Source organism: Oncorhynchus masou, chromosome 19, assembly GCF_036934945.1.
Source record: "Oncorhynchus masou masou isolate Uvic2021 chromosome 19, UVic_Omas_1.1, whole genome shotgun sequence".
Lineage (NCBI taxonomy): Eukaryota > Metazoa > Chordata > Actinopteri > Salmoniformes > Salmonidae > Oncorhynchus > Oncorhynchus masou.
In genome coordinates, this window is record NC_088230.1 from 14,732,154 (window position 1) to 14,756,159 (window position 24,006).

General features: G+C 43.5%; 1 protein-coding gene across 1 annotated transcript in view; it reads left to right on the plus strand.

Moving 5' to 3' along the window:
* Positions 1–24,006, plus strand: part of brf1b (BRF1 RNA polymerase III transcription initiation factor subunit b) — a 140,253-nt gene that overhangs the window by 84,890 nt on the left and 31,357 nt on the right. The window contains exons 13-16 of the mRNA XM_064925051.1: positions 9,555–9,616; positions 10,155–10,236; positions 10,859–10,911; positions 12,416–12,693. Of these exons, the coding sequence (XP_064781123.1) occupies positions 9,555–9,616; positions 10,155–10,236; positions 10,859–10,911; positions 12,416–12,693 (475 nt within the window). The remainder of the gene's footprint in view (positions 1–9,554; positions 9,617–10,154; positions 10,237–10,858; positions 10,912–12,415; positions 12,694–24,006) is intronic.

Below are 24,006 nucleotides of genomic sequence, written 5' to 3' on the forward strand. Positions count from 1 at the left end.
ACCGATGTGAAATGGCTAGCTAGTTAGCGGTGGTGCGCACTAATAGCGTTTCAATCGGTGACGTCACTTGCTCTGAGACCTTGAAGTAGTGGTTCCCCTTGCTCTACAAGGGCTGCGGCTTTTGTGAAGCAATGGGTAACGATGCTTCGTGGGTGACTGTTGTTGATGTGTGCAGAGGCTCCCTGGTTTGCACCCGGGTATGGGCAAGGGTACGGTATAAAGTTATACTGTTACATGCGCTTAGTGGGACTATCATTTGTCTTTCAACAGGACAATGACCCAAAACACACCTCCAGGCTGTGTAAGGGCTATTTGACCAAGAAGGATAGTGATGGTGCTGCATCAGATGATCTGGCCTCCACAATCACCAAACCTCAACCCAATTGAGATGGTTTGGGATGAGTTGGACCGCAGAGTGAAGGAAAAGCAGTCAACAAGTGCTCAGCATATGTGGGAACTCCTTCAAGACCATTGGAAAAGCATTCCTCATGAAGCTGGTTGAGAGAATGACAAGAGTGTGCAAAGTTGTCATCAAGGTAAAGGGTGGCTACTTATTTGGTTACTACATGATTCCATATGTGTTATTTCATAGTTTTGATGTCTTCACTATTATTCTACAGTGTATAAAATAGTGGGGGAAAAACAAAAACATGAATGAGTAGGTGTATCCAAACTTTTGATTGGTACTGTATGTGTGTATATATATCAATCTTGAACAGGATTATCTATTTTGTACTGATTTAAAGCAGCCGTTTTAGAGTGATGTTGTTTTCAAACTCTCTAGCTGCAATAATAAAAATCATCTTTACAATTAAAAAATAAGTTGACCGGTTTCAGATATACAGTGCATTCAGAAAGTATTCAGACCTCTTGACTTTTTCCACATTTTGTTACGCTACTGCCTTATTCTAAAATTGATCTTAAGAAATGTGTTTAAACCTCATCAATCTAAACACAGTATCTTATATTGACAAAGCGAGAAAAAAACAGGTTTTAGACATTTTTGTTAATGTATTAAAAATAAAGAACAGAAATACCTTATTTGCATAATCAGACCCTTTGCTATGAAACTCGAAATTGAGCATTGATCATCAATGAGATGTTTCTTCAACTTGATTGGAGTCCATCTGTGATAAATTAAATTGATTGGAAATTAAATGGAAAGGCACACACCTGTCTATAAAAGGTCCCACAGTTGACAGTGCATGTCAGAGCAAAAACAAAGGAATTGTCCATAGAGCTCCGAGACAGGATTTTTATGAGGCACAGATCTGGGAAGGGTACTAAAGGAATTCTGTAGCATTGAACGTGCTCAAGAACACAGTGGCCTCCATCATTGTTAAGTGGAATAAGTTTGGAATCACCAAGACCTTTTCTAGAGATGACCGGCCAGCCAAACTACGCAATCGGGGGAGAAGAGCCTTGGTCAGGGAGGTGACCAAGAACCTAATGGTCACTCTGACAGAGCTCCAGAGTTCCTCTGTGGAGATGGAAGAAACTTCCAATCAGGCCTTTATGGTAGATTCGCCAAACAGAAGCCATTCCTCAGTAAAAGGCACATGACAGCCCACTTGGAGTTTGCCAAAATAATGTTGGCCTGAATACCAAGCGTCACTTCTGGACGCTTGGCACCATCCCTACGGTGAAGCGTAGTGGTGGCAGCATCATGCTGTGGAGATGTTTTTCAGTGGCAGGGACTGGGAGACTAGTCAGGATCGTGGGAAAGATGAACGGAGCAAAGTACAGAGAGATCCTTGGTGAAAACCTGTTCCAGAGCGCTCAGGACCTCAGACTGGGGTGAAAGTTCACCTTCCAACAGGACAACGCCCCTAAGCACACAGCCAAGACAACACAGGAGTGGCTTCGGGACAAGTCTCTGAATGTCCTTGGGTGGCCCAGCCAGAGCCTGGACTTGAATCCGATCTAAAATCTCTTGAGAGACCTGAAAATAGCTGTGCAGCGACGCTCCCCATCCAACCTGGCAGAACTTGAGAGGATCTGCAGAGAAGAATGGGAGAAACTCCCCAAATACAGGTGTGCCAAGCTTGTAGCATCATACCCAAGAAGACTGGAGGCTGTAATCGCTGCTAAAGGTGCTTCAACAAAGTACTGAGTAAAGGGTCTGAATACTTATGTAAATGTGATATTTCAACAACAACAACAAAATCTAAATTGTGCAAACATTTCTCAAAACCTGTTTTTGCTTTGTCATTATGGGGCATTGCATGTTAATTGCTGAGGGAAAATCAATGTAATACATTTTAGAATAAGGCTGTAATGTAACAAAATGTGGGGAAAGTCAAGTGGTGTGCACTGTATTAGTCCTAATTTTACTGTAACATAGGCTATTCTGCAGCAGATGTACCTGTCACAAGAAGAAAAGCTTCCAGCTGATGAGATGATACATGCATTGTGAACTGCATTCTATACTGAGATGAGCTGTCTGTCCCTACCCTGAGCGTTGATGACTGATCATGCAGAGAAGGTTGTAGAGAAGCCAGGTTTAGACATCGCATATCATTGAACAGTTTCATTTCATCATGCTGTTCATAGAGATAATGTATTATAATTAATGCTCTGGTCAAATTGTGTCACCTGCTGTCTAACTATGCTAAATCCAAATGATGAATTATTGGCGATCTTAATCTGGATTGGTTGATTCCAGTATCTGATGGGCTTAAAGATATTTGTACTGAGCTAAATCCAACTCGCTCCAACTTTAAACACCCTGATAATCTCTTCGATATTATTCTAAGAAATACCCCTCATGAGTTTACAGCCAATGGGATATATCAGTTGTGACCATTGTCCCATTGCCTGCATAAGAGATGTTGCAGATGAACATGCACCGCACAAAATGCTTAGGGTGAAAACAGTTCTAATCCTTGGTTCACGCATAAATTGTCTGAAATTACAGGAAATACATTTAGACTGACTGATTCTACATCAGATTGGCAGTCCTTCAGACAATTGAAAAATACATGTCTATATCTGGGGAAAGAAAAGCAAAATCGCCATATTTATTTGTGTATCGGAGAGTGGTGGTAATCCAGCGAACTTCAGGAAAGTGGTCAAACCTTCTTGCCACAGCAGATTTTGACAGCCTCTGGTCCCATAATTTGTAGTGCATTTTGCTTCAGCTGGCAACGTATTTGAAAGGATCATCTTTAAAAATTAATATAATTCTACTAGAGAGTCCTCTAGTCACCTCAGAACAGATTGTAGATAATGATGCACAAACAGACTCACATATTTTATTTTCATTTCAGCTTGATATCTATGATGTACTAAGTGCTTTGCTAAAGATTGATGTTTTAAAAAAAAATCGATATGCGCTGACTCACTTAATCCCTTCTTACTGCAGTTCTCTGCACCAGTTCTTGTAGAACCATTGACCCATATTTGGTTTCTGGTGTTATCCCTAAAATCTGGAAAGCAGCACATGTCCTCCCCGTACATAAAGGAGGAGATCCTTCTGACTTAGATAACTACCGTCCAATCTCCAAATTATCTTCCCTGTCAGCTATGAATTGTTTTAACTTCTCACTCTATTCTTAATGTGCAGCAATTCAGTTTAGACCCGGACACTGTTTCAGCTGCTACGCTTGTTTTACATGATGTGTTGAATTGTTTAGATCATAAAAATCATTGTGCTGCCTTATTTATAGACCTTTCCGAGGCCTTTGACACTGTTGACCAAAACAATCTTATTCAAAGGTTGAGTGAAATAGCCTGTATCAGGCTTCTTGCATGTGGTTGGAGAATCGTCTGTCAGATAGGACTCAATGCATGATTTCTGATGGTGTCAAGTCTAGTTTCCTGGATATTACAAAAGGTTTTACCGCAGGGGTCAGTACTGGGGCCTATTCTCTTTACAATTTAATAAATAATATTGGTCTATCGGTTATGCAGACGACACTGATATGTATGCCATTACCCCAACTGTTGACCAGGCTATGTTAGAGATGCAATGTGACTTTGTTGCCTTACAGAAAGCCCTTGTTTGTTTAGAACTTGTACTTAATGCAGGTAAGACTAAATATATGTTGTTCTCCAATTCTCACAAAAAAGTTTCAGATGGACTACATATTTATTCATTGGATGGTTCTCCCATCGATCAGGTTCCCTCCTATAAATATCTGAGCATTTGGATTGACAAAGATTCAAAAAATATATATACACTGCTCAAAAAAATAAAGGGAACACTAAAATAACACATCCTAGATCTGAATTAATGAAATATTCTTATTAAATATTTTTTTCTTTACATAGTTGAATGTGCTGACAACAAAATAACACAAAAATTATCAATGGAAATCAAATTTATCAACCCATGGAGTTCTGGTCCTCTTGCAGGAACTGCTGGCACACTCCAGCCACATGAGGTCTAGCATTGTCTTGCATTAGGAGGAACCCAGGGCCAACCGCACCAGCATATGGTCTCACATGGGGTCTGAGGATCTCATCTCGGTACCTAATGGCAGTCAAGCCACCTCTGGCGAGCACATGGAGGGCTGTGCTGCCCCCGAAAGAAATGCCACCCCACACCATGACTGACCCACCGCCAAACCGATCATGCTGGAGGATGTTGCAGGCAGCAGAACGTTCTCCACGGCGTCTCCAGACTCTGTCTCGTCTGTCACATGTGCTCAGTGTGAACCTGCTTTCATCTGTGAAGAACACAGGGCGCCAGTGGCGATTTTTCCAATCTTAGTGTTCTCTGGCAAATGCCAAACGTCCTGCATGGTGTTGGGCTGTAAGCACAACCCCCACCTGTGGACGTCGGGCCCTCATACCACCCTCATGGAGTCTGTTTCTGACCGTTTGAGCAGAAACATGCACATTTGTGGCCTGCTGGAGGTAATTTTGCAGGGCTCTGGCAGTGCTCTTCCTGCTCCTCCTTGCACAAAGGCGGAGGTAGCGGTCCTGCTGCTGGGTTGTTGCCCTCCTACGGCCTCCTCCACGTCTCCTGATGTACTGGCCTGTCTCCTGGTAGCGCCTCCATGCTCTGGACACTACGCTGACAGACACAGCAAACCTTGTTCCAGCTCGCATTGATGTTCCATGCTGGATGAGCTGCACTACCTGAGCCACTTGTGTGGGTTGTAGACTCCGTCTCATGCTACCACTAGAGTGAATGCACCGCCAGCATTCAAAAGGGACCAAAACATCAGCCAGGAAGCATAGGAACTGAAAAGTGGTCTGTGGTCACCACCTGCAGAACCACTCCTTTATTGGGAGTTTCTTGCTAATTGCCTATCATTTCCACCTGTTGTCTATTCCATTTACACAACAGCATGTGAAATGTATTGTCAATCGGTGTTGCTTCTTAAGTGGACAGTTTGATTTCACAGAAGTGTGATTGACTTGGACTTACATTGTGTTGTTTAAGTGTTTCCTTTATGTTTTTGAGCAGTGTATATGGATAAGCTAGAAGTAGATCTTGGCTCTCCCTAAATAGCAAGAAGCAGATTGTACAGTCAACTTTCCTACCAGTTCTTGACTATGTTGACACCATTTATCAGATTGCAGCAGCCACTATTCTTAAACATTTGGATGCCGTCTACCATAGCACCCTTCACTTTATCACAGGGGACAGTTTTAATACTCACCACTGCATCCTGTATAAAAAGGTTGGCTGGTCCTCTTTAAAGTCCCGTAGATCACTTCTACTCAAGATTCCAGTTTACTTAACTTTGTTTCTAACGCATAAAATAATGAGCTACCAAACCTGCTCGAAGGATTGATTAACTATTTAGGTCCCTCTGGTCTCAACCATTTAGCTAAATCCTCCTTTAGTTTTAGTTCCCCCCAATGTTGAAATAACCCCCAAAAAACGTTGAATCTTAATTCCCTGGTGCCACTAGTGCAGTTTAGGACTCTGGTGTTGAATTAATTAAATGCAGTATTTTCGATTGATTGTAGTGGTTTATTTGTAGAAATTGTGGTGTTGAGGTTGTGCCTTGTGGTTATTTTTATTCTTCTTGTTTTATTTGTAATGTACATTTATCTTCCTGTTTGTGAGAAAATGTTTGTCATTAGGTCACCATTGGGAAAGAGACACTGGTCTCAATTGGGCTACCCTGAATAAATAAAAGGTAATAAAAATGAAAATTTATTCACAACAGGAAACAGGAGTGGGTTTGGGCGGTAAATCTCAGTAACCAGGTTCTCGCTATTAACGTGTTTACCCTTTTGGAACTTTCTCACCATTCGAATATTGGAAATCCGTTCCACTCTGAGCAAGCAGTCCACACACAGTCACACATACGCACAGTATTCCTGTCTGCACGCTACATAGCCCTGTGTCTGTGCAGCTCTGTACTGCCTTGTTGTTGACCCCAAGACGGCCCCTGAACGTGCAGGGAGTCATTTCTGTGCCTGTGTGCATTTGTGGCTAATGTTTACTGGCAGCCCCAACTCCAATCTTACCCAACAGACAGTCTGGCCACTGGGGACCCCTGTCAATATGCTGGAAATATATGCTGGAAACAATCTTGCTCTACTCTGCTTTTTATTGCCCTCCCCTTTCACTTCTCTTTTCATGTCTGTCTTTGGGTTTCTCTCTCTCTCTCTCTCGCGCTCTCTCTCTCTCCCCCTCCATTGAATTGGAAGTTAATTGAAAATAATGTAATTGAATGGAATACACAATGGATTTGATTGAATATACAGAACGTTAGAGTCTGAGGTATGGCAGCTTTGTTGCCATTATACATGGAAGCACAGTCCAAAGATGGTAGCTGCCTGTGACTTGATCTGTCACCAATAAGGAGACTCTATACTGCTGTGTCATTTGGATTGAAATTCACAGTGACACTTGGATAGATAATCCCCAGATCTGTAAATTAATCTCTCTCTCTCTCTGTCTTTCTCTCTACCTCTCCCTCCATCTGCCTCTCTTTCTCTCTCTTTCTCTCTACCTCTCCCTCCATCTGCCTCTCTCTCTTTCTCTTTCTCTCTCTCTCTCTCTCTCTCTCTCTCTCTCTCTCTCTCTCTCTCTCTCTCTCTCTCTCTCTTCCCCACAACTGCTACTTTCATCACAGTAAGACGTCCTGTATCAGTCGTTGCAGGGTCCCATCCAAACCCCCAAATGACAGCATAATGAAGGCACTAAGATGGCTGACAGATTGTGACCCATATCTAGGCTGCTATTTCTCATGATGGGTTTCCACCAACCCCGTTCTCTGGCGTTCCCTTGATCTTCTTGGCAGCTTGGCACACACAGCTCGTTCTTTTGAATGCTCGTTTCTGGTTGCCTTTTTCTGTTGCAAAGCTATCAATTTAGATCTATGCTACGTGGCTACTTATGTAGGGAAGGTGTCTTATACCTTATCGGCCTACATCTAAATAACATATGGCTCTTCCCAAAAAGAGCTTCTAAACTAGGAAGTTTCCCCAGTGTTTATGATGATGATGATGTCATCTCCCTAAGTCTACCATTACGACATTCAACATTTACCGAATCTGCTTAAAGAATATCGGCATAGGTCCCTATTAGTAGATATTGCGCTAAGCTGTTAAACTATCCCAGCATACCACCCTGCATACCACTGCTGGCTTGCTTCTGATGCTTAGCATGGTTGGTCCTGGATGGGAGACCAGATGCTGCTGGAAGTGGTGTTGGAGGGCCAGTAGGAGGCACTCTTTGCGCTGGTCAAAAAAATATCCCAATGCCCCAGGGCAGTGATTGGGGACACTGCTCTGTGTAGGGTGCCGTCTTTCGGATGGGACGTTAAAATGTGTTTCCTTACTCTCTGATGTCATTAAAGATCCCAGAGTAGGGGTGTTAACACCGGTGTCCTGGCTAAATGCCCAATCTGGCCCTCAAACCATCATGGTCACCCAATTATCCCCAGTTTACAATTGGCTCATTCATCCCCCTCCTCTCCCCTGTAACTATTCCCCAGGTTGTTGCTGTAAATGAGAACGTGTTCTCAGTCAATTTACCTGGTAAAATAACGGATAAATGACATTTTCATAGCTCTTAATGAACCAGCAAACCTTGTCTTTATCACACAAAATATGTTTTTGAAGTCAGGAGAGTCTCAGAAACGGAGGAAAGAGATCCTGGGAGAACAATGTCAGGGATGATGCCTCTTTTAGAAATGGAAGCCGTTGGAAGAGTTTGAAAGAGAAAGATGGGTCAAATGAGATTGTGCTCTGCTGGTTTTGAAAGTTGCACTGTTCTCACAAACCGTTGCTTAGTGACAGTTTATTGAGGTGAAATGAACTATGGGGACAGGACAATCTTATTTAGATTCTTGTTTAGCTAGGGCTATTTGTGTTGTTTGGTTATAGTGGTGTCCTGGTCACACATCCAGTCCTTCTATGTAAAGAGTATTTGGACTTTATGGAGAGTATTTTTACTGTATCACTTTTGAGATTGTTATCCTTTTTCGCTAAGTAGAGGTCAGATCTCTTATGCCACAAGTCAACTTTCTATAGTTTTATCCCTCAGTTCTACCTTTGGACTTTAACTATTCATAGAGGGATATTAGGCACTTTGGAATTCAATATTTCTTTGCTTGTTGAAATAAGAATATGCCATTTAATCTGCTCCAAATGCAATTTCTAAGTTGAACTAGGGGGATATTTGTTTCCTTACCTTAAAATAAGTCTTTGGATAAGGAATGTCTGCAATCCACACTTTTTATATTAGCATTTCCCGACTAAATCAATATCCCCAATGTTCTGAATTTGCCCAAATAATTTCAGACTCCATATCCATATTTAACCCATGTTAAGCTACTGATAAACGTGAGCATATTGATGAACGGCATATATGAATATGTAATGGTGTCAGTCATTATACCAGGCTCTCTGTGTATTTCCCTTGTATCTGCCTGAATATGCAACATTATAATGGGTGCTGGAGATTAATACAAAACACACATTGCAGTGGAAGACAATTCCAAAATCTCTCCAAATAAAACTCAATCCTATCAGCTCTCACCGCTAAGCCTGTTATGACAATTACAGTATACCACAAAGGCGGCCCGGGGTCCGCCTACATTATTGATGCAACTTGGGTTAATACTAAACAGCGTAGCATCGCATTGTCTCAGAGACTCTGAACACTCCAGACTCCAGCGAGGCGGAGAAGATTATCTCTCCGTTTCAAAATGGCCTCCCTCTCCAATGAATTACCTGACTGCGCAGTAATCACAGAGTCACGCCTGAAGGCATGCAAGGTTCCGAGGGCACCAAAAGAAAATGGGGAAATCATTATCAGATAATCAAGCCTTTTGCCCCGTCCCCCTGGAAACATGGAAATCAAGTCCCTGTCAAATAAAAAATAAAAAACTGCCCTCTTTATTAAAAACGGGAGAACAGGAGGCTTTGGCTGCATTCCAAATACCATCCTATTCCCTATATAGTCCATTACTTTTGACCAGAGCCTTATGGTCAAAACTAGTGCACTATATTGTGGATAGGGTGTCATTTGGAATGCTACCCTTGATACGACATTAAACGGAGTCCTGTCTTCCAGAAAATGTGAAGACAAGTGTTGTTATTAGACTGGTAAATGTGTTGTTCTCTGTCTCTCTTCTCAGATGGCAAGTCGGAGAGCGGGGAATTGGACCTGGACGGCATCGACGATAATGAAATTGAGAGGGTATGCTCTTCCTCTTAAGTGCTTTTGAGATAAGAATACTTTTAACACAAATCATAATGATTTTTCTTTAAACACAAGCTTCCTCTACTTATGTCCCTTACATGAGAGCTTTTTTGTTGTTCCATATCCCAATTCCCCCAGAGTGCCAGCCATTATGGGGCGGCAGGTAGCCTAGTGGTTAGAGCGTTAGACTAGTAACCGAAAGGTTAATAGATCGAATCCCCTAGCTGACAAGGTAAAAATCTGTTGTTCTGCCCCTGTTCCTGGGCCGTCATTGTAAATAAGAGTTTGTTCTTAACTGACTTGCCTAGTTAAATTAAAAATGTTTTTTTATCAACAACGACACTGGAGTAATTAGGGTTAAGTGCCTTGCTCAAGGCAGATCAACAGATTTTTCACCTTGTCTGCTCAGGGATTCGAACTAGCAACATTTTAATTACTGGCCCTATGCTCGAACTGCTAGTCTACGTGCTACCTACCCTATCACTACCATTATAGCACCTTACTAAAACCCTTACTTCCCCCTTCCTTCTTGCAGTATATCCTCAACGACAAAGAAGTGAGAGTTAAGACGGCTCTGTGGATGAAGCAGAATGAGGAATATCTGAGGGAGCAGAAAGGTGAGCGAACAGACAAAGGCAAAACCTCTCATGCCCTATTCAAAATACACATATTCATATTGATCCACCGTGTTACGACGCAGTTCCCAAACAGGTTTTCATATTAGCCAGCTCTGTAACGAACCAATTGTTTCCAATCCTCGATGGTCAAAAATGTTTGTTTAAGATTTTCTGCTGTCATCATGGTCATCAACCTCTTTGTTGAGCATTTTCAGTACTTGTACGTCCCTTCAATATATTTATCTATGTTAATTTATGTTAATTCACCCTCGCCCAGTTGAACCAATGGAATTTATTAGGCTGTTATTTTGTTGTAAGTGGCTTAATAGCTAGGGTCAACAAAAAAGTATGTGTCCCAAATTACGCCCTATTCCCTTTATAGTGTACTACCTCCCATAAGGCACTGGTCAAAAGTAGTGCTCTATATAGGGAATAGGGTGCCATTTGGGGATGCATCCTCTATTCCCTCTGAAATACAGCTGTAACTAAGTCTTCTATTCTATCAGTACCAGAATACAGTAATTACCTATACTATACTAATGTCTATACATAATGACCTATTCAGTCCTTACTGTCTATTGTAGAGGTTATATATCCAGTTGTTGTGTTCTTGTTTTTTTAGAAAAGGAGGAGAGGATAACTAAAGAGAAAGAGCAAGGGACCTACAAGGAAAAGGTAAGGAATCGAAGGGTGGATATGGTGTGTGTGTGTTTCTGTCTGTCTGGGTTCTATATGCATTTGTTTCATGTGCATGCTTTTGCAGCTGTGTGCTCAAGAATTGTGTGTGCACGTGTGTGTAGAGGTGGCCCTTCCTCAGTCCCACGGCTGGCTACAGACACAGAACAGCTGTTTGTCTAGAGCTTTCGCATATTTTCAGTTTGAGCCAAATCAGCCTGTGCTCTGTTCTGGTCTTCAGTTTCAATGCAGAGGCTCCAGAGACTATATGAATATGACTACTATGGCAGGGGTGCGCTAACCCTGCACTAACCTGTCTCGCCATCTCCACATCTGCCCACTTTCAACCTGGTCGGATTAGCCGTACTCTAGCAGAGTAGCAGACCGCCTAATGAGGTGCAGAGAGGACATGATACCTATTCCAGATGCTCAGGGGTGAAGTTACCCTTAGGTACAGATATAGGATCAGCTTCCTCTCCCCCTAATATTAACCTTAACCATTACTAGAGAAAATGTAAAACTGGCCCAAGATCAGTGTCTAGAGGCACAACTACGGAGGAAGGGCTCAAGGTCCACAGTAGTAGGGGTCTCATTGTGGTCAAGGCAGTGGGGGTTTTCCTTGTGCTGATACAGCGTTCTGTATGATAAACAGGACCTGCGTCCCAGATGGTGCCCTATTTCCTATATAGTGCACTTACTTTTGACCGGAGCCCTATAGGCCCTGTTAGGATTAGTAATGCACTACATTAGGGTGCCATTTGGGACACAACCAAGGTCTTTCGGAGATCACTTGAAAGTCACGGCCGACCGAGAGGCATGGAAATTTCAGGGCCTACTGAGCTTCTGTCATCTCGCTAATCAGACTTTTTTAGGGTGACATCATGCTTCCTGACCCCAAAGAAAAAGGGCGTATCGTCCATGACTTAATACAACACTTAACTAGCTACTGTTGTTATTACTATCAACAGCGATTCTAGTTAATGAGTTTAACATTTGATACGTTATCACTTATATCAATATATCAATCTGTGCATGTAACTCTCAACTTGGTGTCCCACGGCTTGCAATGTCCTGCAGCTGAGTTCTCCGTCTCTGGTCTTGGAGAACTACTGGTTACTGGGCTGGAACAAAAGTCTACAGGACCAGATTAGAGAATGCCACTCTATACATCTATCATCTCTGACATAGTAGTATGTACAGTATATCTGCATTGCATTATTAAGTCTCCCAAATTCCTCCCTAAATAAAAATAAATAATAAAGGTAATCTTAATGCTTCCAACAATCTAATGGAACTCATTCAACCAATTTTAAATTCCTCCCGACATATCAGGGGGGTATTCACTAGGAACCAAACGTAAGCAAATGGCTGAAATGGGGAGGGACTAACCTGAACTTGTCCAATAACAAACACTTGTTTTCGTTGCAAAACATTTTACTATGGTGTGCACTAATGAACACACTCCAGACCTTCTCAACTCTCCCCCTCTCTCTTCCCCTTGCAGCCCAAGAAAACGTCCAAGAAGCGGGAGCCCATCCGTGCCAGTACGGCGGGCGAGGCCATCGAGAAGATGCTGGAGCAGAAGAAGATCTCCAGCAAGATCAACTACGACGTGCTGCGTGACCTTAACAGCAAGGGTGGCAGCGGCAACAGCAGCCCTGCCCAGGCTACCTCCACGGAAGAGCCACCCAGTGGCCCCCCTGGGCGGAAGAGGCTGACCCGCCGCAAGAAGCAGCCCAACAAGACCAATATGGGCCTGGCCACCACCATCATGGGCAAGAGGTAAGGGGATTTCAACTCGAATTGTTAGAAGTAACCTAGCCTTCACATATGGATGAGTGTAACTAACATTTACATTTTAGTAGACGCTCTAATCCAGAGCAATTACAGTAGTGAGTGCATACATTTACCTACTGGTCCACCGTGGGAATCACACCCACAAACCTGAAGTTGTAAGCAGCATGCTCTACCAACTGATCCACACGGGAGAATTAGCTTGGGTTGAGCTAATTCTGTTCTCATTAGTAGGTTTGCAGGTTTTATTTCTTAAAGGGATACTTTAGGAGTTTGGCAATGAAAGCCCTTTATCTACTTTCCCAGAGTCAGATGAACTTGTGGATACCAATTTTATGTCTCTACGTGCAGTTTAAGGAAGTGGCTAACTAGTGTTAGAGCAGTTGCTAACAAGCTGTTACCATAGACTTCCAGTCATTGCGCTAACGTTTTTACACTGCTGCTACTCGTTGTTTATTATCTATGCATAGTCACTTTATCCCTACCTACATGTTCAAATTACCTCAACTATATAGCATCATTATTGTTATTTTATTGTGTTGCTTTTTTTTTATAGATTTTTTTATTTTTTACTTTAGTTTATTTATTGAATATTTTCTTAACTCAATTTTCTTAAAACTGCATGGTTGGTTAAGAGCTCGTAAGTAAGCATTTCACGGTAAGGTTGTATTTGTTGTATGTGACAAAAATTAGATGGGAGTTTGATTTGAATGCTATTCATGTGTGAATATAGGAGAAGGCACAGTAGTGAAATGCTAATGTCAGGACTATGCTTCGACAGAGAAGGAATTGGAGTTATATAGAAATGTTTAGATTGCGAAATGTCCCTTTGGTTGGAAAATATCCCAATAGCTGGGCTCTGAGAAGCACTACTGGGATAGAAAATACAACAAGGCTAATGTTGCTTATGATGCCTCTCTCTTATCGAGGTATTGAACAGACAGGCTATTCAACAAGCCATTTTTATAATTTCCTGACAACATGGAAACACTTTCACATAACCACAGGAACCAGGCCCTTTTTACCACCAATAATAGGCACCAATTGTGGCTTAAAGGTCCCCTATTGCCTCTGGAGGTGTTCAAATTGTACACCCTCCTCAGTCCCCCACTACCACTCACCCCATTTCTGATCCCTAGGCTGGTTTGCCGAAAACAAGCCAATCTTGCCCTCTGGACGTCATGTCTGAGGTGTCCGTCTTCCCCCCTCTCTCCAATTAATCCTCCAGTTGGACTCCAAATGTCCTTGTGAGAGATGTAATGAATGCAGAGCAGACGGAGCATGAGATCACGACTTATGTTACTGACACGCCACGGCAGACCATTTCTCATTTTGCCAATAATTTCTAGATCATGCCACGGCCACATTAATGATAATTAACATTTTGGTAATGAATTCTGAATTGGTAATGAAAATGAGATGTGAGGCACTGTTGGAGAGCTGATGAGTAGACTGCCGGTAGAATTACAAAGCCCCCATCACCTACCCTACTCCCCCTTCAGCAGGCTCAGGTGCCGGGGTCGGTACTATCTAGTCTCTGGTCAACTCCAACAGATTGGAGCTATCCCTTCAGGCCTCGATTCTTCATCAAAAGGCAGATGCTGGGTTTATATTCAATTTTCTCCCACTAACAATGGATTGACTGCCATCAGTTATGAATATTATGTGTCATTGGAAGTAGAGCTCATTTGATGGAATCGTGTCACTTCTGGCTATTCAGTGTGTTAATGAATTAGATACAAGCATTACGGTAGGATTTTGTATGAACGTTGAAGACCTAGACAACATGTTTCAACTAAGTAGGGTCCAGCCTTTCATTCGTCATATTTAAGGTTGCACGTCTTCTCCTATTGTTTGAGAACAAAGCCTTACAGTCTTATTGACTCATTGATGCACTTGTGTCCCATCACTGCAACCTTGAAGTTGCTGAGGCTCTGGGCTTCAACCGAACAGACCACCGGTTCTCAGAATGTGATCAGCTTACGTGGGGGGAGGTGGGGAGTAGACGACGTGGACCATATCAAATTTATTTATATATCCCTTCTTACATCAGCTGATATCTCAAAATGCTGTACAGAAACCCAGCCTAAAACCACCAAACAGCAAGCAAAGCAGGTGTAGAAGCACAGTGGCTAGGAAAAACTCCCTAGAAAGGCCAAAAATCTGACAATGAACTCGAGTTTTAGTTCCAGTGCTACAGCAGCGGATCTGAGCTTCCTGCTGGATTATGGGAAAGCATCTGGAACTGTCTATTGGGATGATGAGAGGGGGGTTGGATTAGTTTCCCTGTGTGCACTTTAGCTGGCCTGGTTTTGTCTAGCTTGGGCCAGCACCCTGAACTATAAGGTATGCCAGCCTCACTTCTGTTCATAAAGCACCTTCTATTCCCCTCAGTGAGAAATGGCTACGTTTTGTTTCTGTTTTGTACGTGTTTCCTCATTGGATTCAAATAAGAATGTGTGCATTTTTAATACTCCCTCAACTTTATATCAGCATCTAGTATTGAATCACAGCCAGATATCTCAGACTGAGGGAACAGAGTGACTTTCTCTAAGTGTTTCTCTTGAATGTTTGAAAGCTAGCACTTGGTATGCGACTTGGTATTCCCGCACAACACATTTCAGTTTGTTGTCACATAAAATGCTCAGTGCTTGTCATTGTGATGCATCTTACATTAGTCGGAGGCAAGATTGCTCTCTTTAAAGTTGTTGCTGCCTCCCATTTGTATGAGGAACCGCGGTGCGAGTCGAGCTTGTGGGATTCAGGTGGCTTAGCCTGCTCTTGGATCTGGCTGTTATACCTGGTACCTCAGAGCGTGCGTTGTGTTTTAAAAGCCCTTAGAGGAAAGGAGTGGAAAGGGAGAAGGGAGCCTGACAGTAAATCCTTTGTTCGCTGTGATCCTGTTGGTTAGTGCGCCGCCGCGCTTACACAACCCCCCCCCCCCCAGACTCCTTCTCCTCAGATGACGCACAGCTAGTGTTGTTGATAATATCATCCTAGCCTCCCCCTCCCACTCAGAGCGGAGAACTTTGTCACTGAATTGAAATATTTTCTTAGACACAAACTTGGAACAGTATCTGATGCATGTTTTTTTTCCCTTCTCATTTGAACCAGGTAAATTAATTGAGAAGTAGTTGTCATCTGCATTAATGGCCCGGCAAGATGTACAGGACACATCAACAGAGACATCAACAAACACAACAGCAGCGTCAGTCCAATACAGTAATTAAACATATATTTCCCCCATAACAGGGCTGAAACTCTTTTCTCACTGACAGAACTGGAACTAACTGTCCGAGTCTGAACGTGCTCAGCTATCTGGTGCTCTCTCACTCGCAGAGCAGAGACTCTTAGAATTCATTTTCTGTCTCGCATTCAGACACACTCTGAACACTGAAACTTTCCCACAGCCACAGATCACGAGAAGTCTCACCCCTCCCTTTCACTACAAGTCCTCCACCAGCTGCCAGACGAAAGCCCCCTCCGCGCCCACCAAACTAACAAAGATGGAAAAGCGCTCTTCCAGAGAGGTCAAAACTAATTACCCTGTAGTTCTTTGTCCCTCATCAACTCCTCCCTCCCGCCCCATCCCTTTCTCTTTATGAAAGCTGCAATCCCTGACTAGTCAAGGTTGGTTGTTTGAAGTGTAAATTGTAACGAACGGTGGCAGAAAAGTCTGTGTGCTGATCTCTTTTCAGGGAGTCCCGCAGGAGCCTCTCAACCGTACCCTTTACTTGACCTTGATATGATTTTCGTTTTACTGGTAGCATTCGGGACCAGTGACACAGCAGGAAACTTCAGCAGACACACAGAGTTGTTCTGCATTTGAAAGGGCTCGTAATTCCAGCCTCCCGGCGACCTTTTTTCTCCTGACTAGTTTTCGATACAATACAATAATGTCAACCTTGGGGTCAGGTGTGTTTGTTTGTGTCTTTATTGACCTCGCAAAGGTCAAAGTTTGGAGCAAGAAGCACAGGCTGTCTCGTCTCACGCTGGCCAGAAATAGCAGCCCAGGATCTGGGGCACCCTGATGTGTTTTGCAGGGTTCGTCTCTGAGAGATTGCCTCTCGCCTTCTCCCCCTCAAACTATCTCCAATTTCCTCTTGAAATGTCATCATTTCCATCCGGCTGCTACTTTTCCCTCTGCTGTGACTCCCCCTCCCCCTTTGCCTGCTAACCCACTCCCAGCACCCGTGCGAAAGGCTACCTCTGCAAACCAACAGATGACACAGATGCTCTGGTTCATGCCAAAGCCCTCAGATGCCCATCCGGTTGCTGTTGAGGGGACCTGTTATGGAGGCACCTGGGTGTGGAATGTGCTGTGGCTGTGTGTGAATGATGCACCATACAGCCAGACCCCCTGGTAGGCTCCCCTAGACCCCCACCCCCTTCCATGCCCTCAAGCACAGCCCCCAACCGACAGATTGATTCGTCAACTCTCCACAGCATCTCTGTCATGTCGTGCCACATCCCCAGTATCCCTGCATTGGTAAACACCGGAGTTGTTGACAGACGATTTCCCCAGAGGGCAGGATCTGGCCTATCAGTGTCTCCCTGAGCCATGCCTGTGGGGAGCGGAGGGAAGGCACGCGAGCAGACCCTGTCTCCACCCGTAGGCAGGAAAGGTCTTGCAGAGTGACGTGTGCAGAACAGGACCTGGATGTCTGGTTGTGTGGGCTTCTCTTTCCTATGGACTATACAGATCACATAGCAGACTCTGTAATGTTTAGTCTGCTTTATGCACCAGAGAGCTCTTTTCCTGAGATGTATTTTCCGGAACGCATGGCATTCTTCCTGTTCTCAAACAGTCTGAGGGATGGCTCAAGCTCCCAGATGCATTTCTTATGTCAGTAAATCTCTGCCCACGCTCCACTCTCGCAGTGCCTCTCTTGTCAGGGGCAGCCACTTATTTGTGTGTGGAAGAATCCCAGCCTCTTCTTAGCCAGACAGTCACTGTCTCCCCCACTGGCACCCCTTGTCCGTCTGTGCAATTGTGCGAAACAGCAGCTAGTCAGAGTCTTCTCTTAAAGATTAGCAGTGGAGACTGATGGCCGGGTGGAAGTCCTTCTTCAAAGGAACTTCCCTCAGCTGCACTGACATCCGACCTCTCTGTAAAGTGAATGGTAACAGAGGTCATAGATGGCTCACCCACTATTGTTCCACATTGTTGAGGGCAGTGATTTATCTGTAGCTTGTGGTCAGGCAGTCTGGAGGGCACCTTGATGTTTGAGCTCAAAAACCACTTCCTGCTGTTAGGAACAATGGCTGTGTCCCAACTCAAATCAAAGTGCACAGGACACAGCAGGTGTAAAACAGAACAGTGAGACACTTACTTGCAAGTTATTTCCCAAAAATGCATTATTCAATATCAAGTTAAGATTAAATAATATAAAGTTTAAAAAAACAAATAATACAAATATGAGAATGTAAGCTATATACGGGGTCAGTGCCAGCACCATAATTTTGATATGCAGGGATACTGGAGTAGAGGTAGATATGATATGTACATGTAAGCAGGGGTAAAAACATTACTGGTAGCAGGATAGATAATATAAATAAATGAATAACAATTATAGCAGCAACGTTTGTGTGCAAGCGTGTCAGTGTCGGTGTTTGTGAATGTATGGGTATACACCTGTTGGTGTGCATAGAGTCGGTGCAGATAGTCCGTGGGTGAGGGTGGGCAGCCATTGTTTAGCTGTTCAAGAGTCTTATTTCTTGAGGGTAGAAGCTGTCTTGGAGCCTGATGGTCCGAGACCTGATGCTCTGGTACCGCCTGCTGGACGATAGCAGAGAGAACAGTCCATGACTGGGGTGGATAGAGTCTTTGGCAATTATTTGAGGCCTTCCTCAGACACTGCCTAGTATGAATAGGTGTAGTACCCCTATGGTACTGATTGGGCTCTGGTCCAAAGTAGTGCACTATGTAGGGAATAGGGTGTTATTTGGGAAGCGCCCAATGTGGCAAAGGTGGCTTGGACCATACAATCTCCTTGGCTAGGAGCTCTTTGAGGGGATGCTACTTCAGTGGATGTAATTTTGTCAATTTTGCCTTCCATGCTTAACGTTAACACTTATCTCTGACATATGAAGGAAATATATTTTTCACCTTATGTATGGTGTGCATTAGCTCATGTTTATTGATTCATTGATGTTTATTATGTTTTAATTCATGTATTAGTGTGTACTCTTTATAGCGTAGACAATCAGCCATTCAATTGGCTACATTTGTTAATGTGATAGGCAATACAATCATTATTACATTTGATACGTTTGCTCTTATTTACCAATGGTGAATTACATTAATTCCCTTTCGCAAGAACAATCATTCACAACAACAAGCAGGTTGTTAACCATTTGAGGGAAGTCATGAATCCTCATAGACTCAGAGGTTGAACTGCTCAGGGCAACTGGTGAAGATAAATCACAGAACCTTGGTGCTGCAAAACTATCTATGTGGTGATCCACACACATTTCTGTGCCGGCCCTCTTTCTCCATCTGCTTCTCTGCGTCAAGGGAAGGTGATGCAGACATTTCTTGTGTCTCAAGCTGTCTCCGTGGGAACTCCCTCCCACTCACCGGGTTGCCATGGGCACAGCTCTCAGCTGTAGTCCTACTAGATAGCCCTGGGCTGAACAGGCGTTCTGACCACTGTTAGAGTAAATATTCAGTGCAGGATTATAATAAAGACACTCCACCTCTTACCTTATTGTTTTGTTAGGGGTGGAGATTCATGTATAGAATGAGAACATGAGACTAAATGCAATTCAAGAACAGCCATTTGATATTACTGACTAGCAAGTGTAGTCGCAGTGGTCATAAAATCTCCCATGATCTAGACCCTGTAAAACAACACATTTCACTGCACTTATCTGGTGTATGGGGACAATAATAAAAATACAAATAAATCTCAGATGATCAATGTTTTGTAGAGAAGGGCATGGTGAACATTTCCATAGTGGATAACAAACCTGATCTGATCCAACCAAGCGGTCTGTTCGCAATACTATTTGTGAATGTTATTGAGAGTTAGAAAAATGTAAAGGGGGAGCGCGTCTGTGTGTTGGGGGTTGTGGAAGAAAGCCCCCCACAGGCAGTCCCATTTACAGTTGGAGAATACCAACTGTGAAATTGGGTGTGCAGAGATGGGGGAGAGTGCCGTCACAACAGTGAGATACAGTGGGGGGTGGGGTGGGGGGTGTAACTAAATCTCTCCCCGCTGCTGACCTGCTCAGTGGGAGCATCAGATAATAGTCACTTCTTTCTTCCTCCATTCCGAAGATTCCCCATCTCATTCCTATCCCCGAGACCCTTCTTGCCCTCCAAAGTGTGTCTGCAGGAAGCGTGATAAGGCCAGCTGGTCAGCCAGAGGAGGTGAAATCACGTGTGCAGGGGAAAAACTGCTGATGCAAACTCACGGCCCCTGGTCAGATTGCATTTGTATTCTTCCGGGGTAGCCCGTATCGGCTCTTGGATTGGAGACATTGTACTCCATCTTTAATGGCTTTATCCTTGGGGAAAGGGATGGCTTCATGTTCCCTGAGCCAGCCCCCCTGAAAAAAGGTTAGAATCCGTAACCTCGCTCTTCAGTGCTGATGAGTGTGAAAGCAGCAGTGCACTGGAACATGCCAGAAGGCCTCACTTCTGGCATGTTCCAGCCTATAGCACTATCCTCCAGGCTGTCCTTGGCCGTCTGCCTCCATTCTGCCTTGCACTAGGTGGCTTTAGCCAGCGCTCTACATATTGGCTCTGAATGGCCGTGCCGCAGGAGCGTTTTTCCAGACGCTCGGACACAGTGGTGGAGCTCCGAGGCCCATACTAGCCCGTTGGGCCCACGCCCCACAAGTCGTCCGCCTCCACCCACCAGATAGTGAGGGACCTGGCAATACTCGTGTTCCATCTGTGCTCACCCCTTTGCAGGAAGGCAATGGGGGGAAATAATCAGGGTGTGGCCCCTTCATACTGGTACCCACACCAGCTGGACAGCAAGGACCAGTCCTAAGCTAGTCACATTGTGGGTGATCACTGCTACTACCACCACCCACTGTGGTATGGTCGAGTGCACACTCCCTTCAAATATATTTATATCCACACATCTGCTGTGCGATATTGGCTCCAGTGAAATATGGCTTCCCTTCCCCTGCTGTCAGATTGAATTGACAAGCATTATTGACGTGGTGACATATGGGCCTGCCTGGAAAAAGCTCTCGCTCTGAACCGATGGAGGGGAGAGATGTTCTAATATCACCACCACACATTTTCCAGTCAAGTCCAATGGCTGTCATTTAAATGCTTGCTGCAAAGCCCTCTAATATGTATCTCTTAACTGTAGAAGTGTTACATTTCTCTCATTGATATTTTTATTTTATTTAACTAGGCAAGTCAGTTAAGAACAAGTTCTTATTTACAATGACAGCCTACCGGGGAACAGTGGGGTAACTGACTTGTTCAGGGGCAGAACAACAGATTTTTGTGTTGTTAGCTCAGGGATTCAATCCAGCAACCTTTTGGTTACTGGCCCAACGCTCTAACCACTAGGTTACCTGCTGCCCCCAATTGATAACTGTGATGAAGTTTCCATGTTGCCATTATTGATCTGAACTCAGATTTGCTTTAAAAAAAGACAGTACTTGTGTTACTTATGTTACTTTGACTTACAAAGCCTTCAGTCTAAGTCCTGAATCTTGGTAATACCCTAACCGACCCACATCTCAGACAGACATAACTCTAAGAAAATATCAGTACAAATAAAATACAAATTTTAAGCAGATGGGAATACCCATCCAACCCTGCCTAGCCCCCCAGGGGGGTACAAGGGGGAGCTTGGAGAAGCCTAGGAATTAATGATATAATTAGCTGGCAGATCTGTCTTTGGTGTACTCGCTCCATTAGAGCTTGTATTGACCATCTGACTAAAGGCTGAGAGGGCACCTGCGGTGCACAGGGCGGGCATTTGGGCACATTTGGGCGTGGTCCCTATGCCAGCCAATTCTACTGGAAGATTCCTTTCCCCTTTTGGGTGACCCCAGTTTCACACAAGCGGTCCCATCTCCCCCTTTTACCACAAAAGATGTTCCTCAATCTTGGTTTCAAATATGATGAAATGAAAGTCGAGGCTCAATTCAATTTAACCTGGAGTACAGTCTTTATGTAGTATCTTTTTTCCCATGGTCAAATTATATATTTTTGTTACATTAGCCTATGAATGTCCTGCTTAACATAATGTTTGTGTCATCATCGCAAATGTTATTCATATTTTTTTATTTAACTAGGCAAGTCATTTAAGAACAAATTCTTATTTACAATGACGGCCTACCCCAGACAACACTCGGCCAATTGCGCACCGCCCTATGGGACTCCCATTCATAGCCGGTTGTGATGCAACCTGGAATCGAACCAGGGTCTGTAGTGACGCCTCTAGCACTGAAATGCAGTGTCTTAGACCGTTGTGCCACTCGGGAGCCCCTCAACTGCAAATCAACTACATAATGCTTAAAAAACACTTCAACTTTAACCAGTAAAATGGCTCTTTTGCTAGCTTTTGCTACAACTGCATACAAATAGTTATTTTGCTAAGATCACAAACAAATGTAATCTTGGTGACTGTTCAAGCTGTTCATAACATCATTGTAAGCGTATGAGAACCCCAAAAAGTTATTTTGTTTAGAAGTAATAAAAACTTCAATCTTGGCTATGGGCGCAGATGGCGATGAATTTCTTACTGCCGCAAAGAGTCGCGCGCATCTGTGCATGACGTCAATGTGTCGTGTACTGGAAAAGGGTCTATAGGAGAACCCTTTTTGTTCTTCAAAGGGTTCTCCTATGGGGACAGCCGAATAAGTTTGTTGCTAGTTAGTGAGCGAGCCACTTCTGCTATGAACTAAACTCGGATGAAAGCCAAATATATATCACAACTATTTATTATTTCTAAATTATTATACACTACCGTTCAAAAGTTTGGGGTCACTTAGACATTTCCTTGTTTTTGAAAGAAAAGCACATTTTTTGTCCATTAAAATAGCATCAAATTGATCAGAAATACTGTGTAGACATTGTTAATGTTGTAAACAACTATTGTAGCTGGAAACGGGTGATTTTTAATGGAATATCTACATAGGCATACAGAGGCCCATTATGAGCAACCAATGGCACGTTGTGTTAGCTAATCCAAGATTATCATTTCAAAAGGCTAATTGATCATTAGAAAACCCTTTGCAATTATGTTAGCACAGCTGAAAACAGTTTTACTGATTAAAGAAGAAATACAACTGGCATTCTTTAGACTAGTTGAGTATCTGGAGCGTCAGCATTTGTGGGTTTGATTACAGGCTCAAAATGGCCAGAAACAAAGCCCTTTTTTAAATTATACCTTTATTTAACTAGGCAAGTCAGTTAAGAACAAGTACTTATTTTCAGTGACGGCCTAGGAACAGTGGGTTAAATGCCTTGTTCAGGGGCAGAACGACAGATTTTTACCTTGTTTGCTCGGGGATTCGATCTTGCTACCTTTCGGTTGCTAGTCCAACACTCTAACCACTAGGCTGCCTGCCGCCCATTTTTTTCTGAAACTCGTCAGTCTATTCTTGTTCTGAGAAATGAAGGCTATTCCATGCGAGAAATTGCCAAGAAACTGAAGTCCTCTACAGGCAGCTTCATTAAATGTTACCCGCAAAACACCAGTCTCAACGTCAACAATGAAGAGGCGACTCCGGGATACTGGCCTTCTAGGCAGAGTTGCAAAGAAAAAGACATATCTCAGACTGGTCAATAAATAGAAAAGATTAAGATGGGCAAAAGAACACAGAAACTGGACGGAGGAAATCTGCCTAGAAGGCCAGCATCCCGGAGTTGCCTCTAATACCGTTGATGTTGAGTGGTGTTTTGTGGATATTATTTAATGAAGCTGCCAGTTAAGGACTTGTGAGGCGTCTGTTTCTCAAACTAGACACTCTAATGTACTTGTCCTCTTGCTCAGTTGTGCACCGGGGCCTCCCACTCCTCTTTCTATTCTGGTTGGAGACAGTTTGCGCTGTTCTGCGAAGGGAGTAGTACACAGCGCTGTACGAGATCTTCAGTTTCTTGGCAATTTCTTGCATGGAATAGCCTTCATTTCTGAGAACAATAATAGACTGATGAGTTTCAGAAGAAAGTAGCCTTTTAAAATTATATAAACTTAGATTAGCTAACACAACGTGCCATTGGAACACAGGAGTGATGGTTGCTGATAATGGGCCTCTGTACGCCTATGTAGATACTCCATTAAAAAATCACTCGTTTCCAGCTACAATAGTCATTTACAA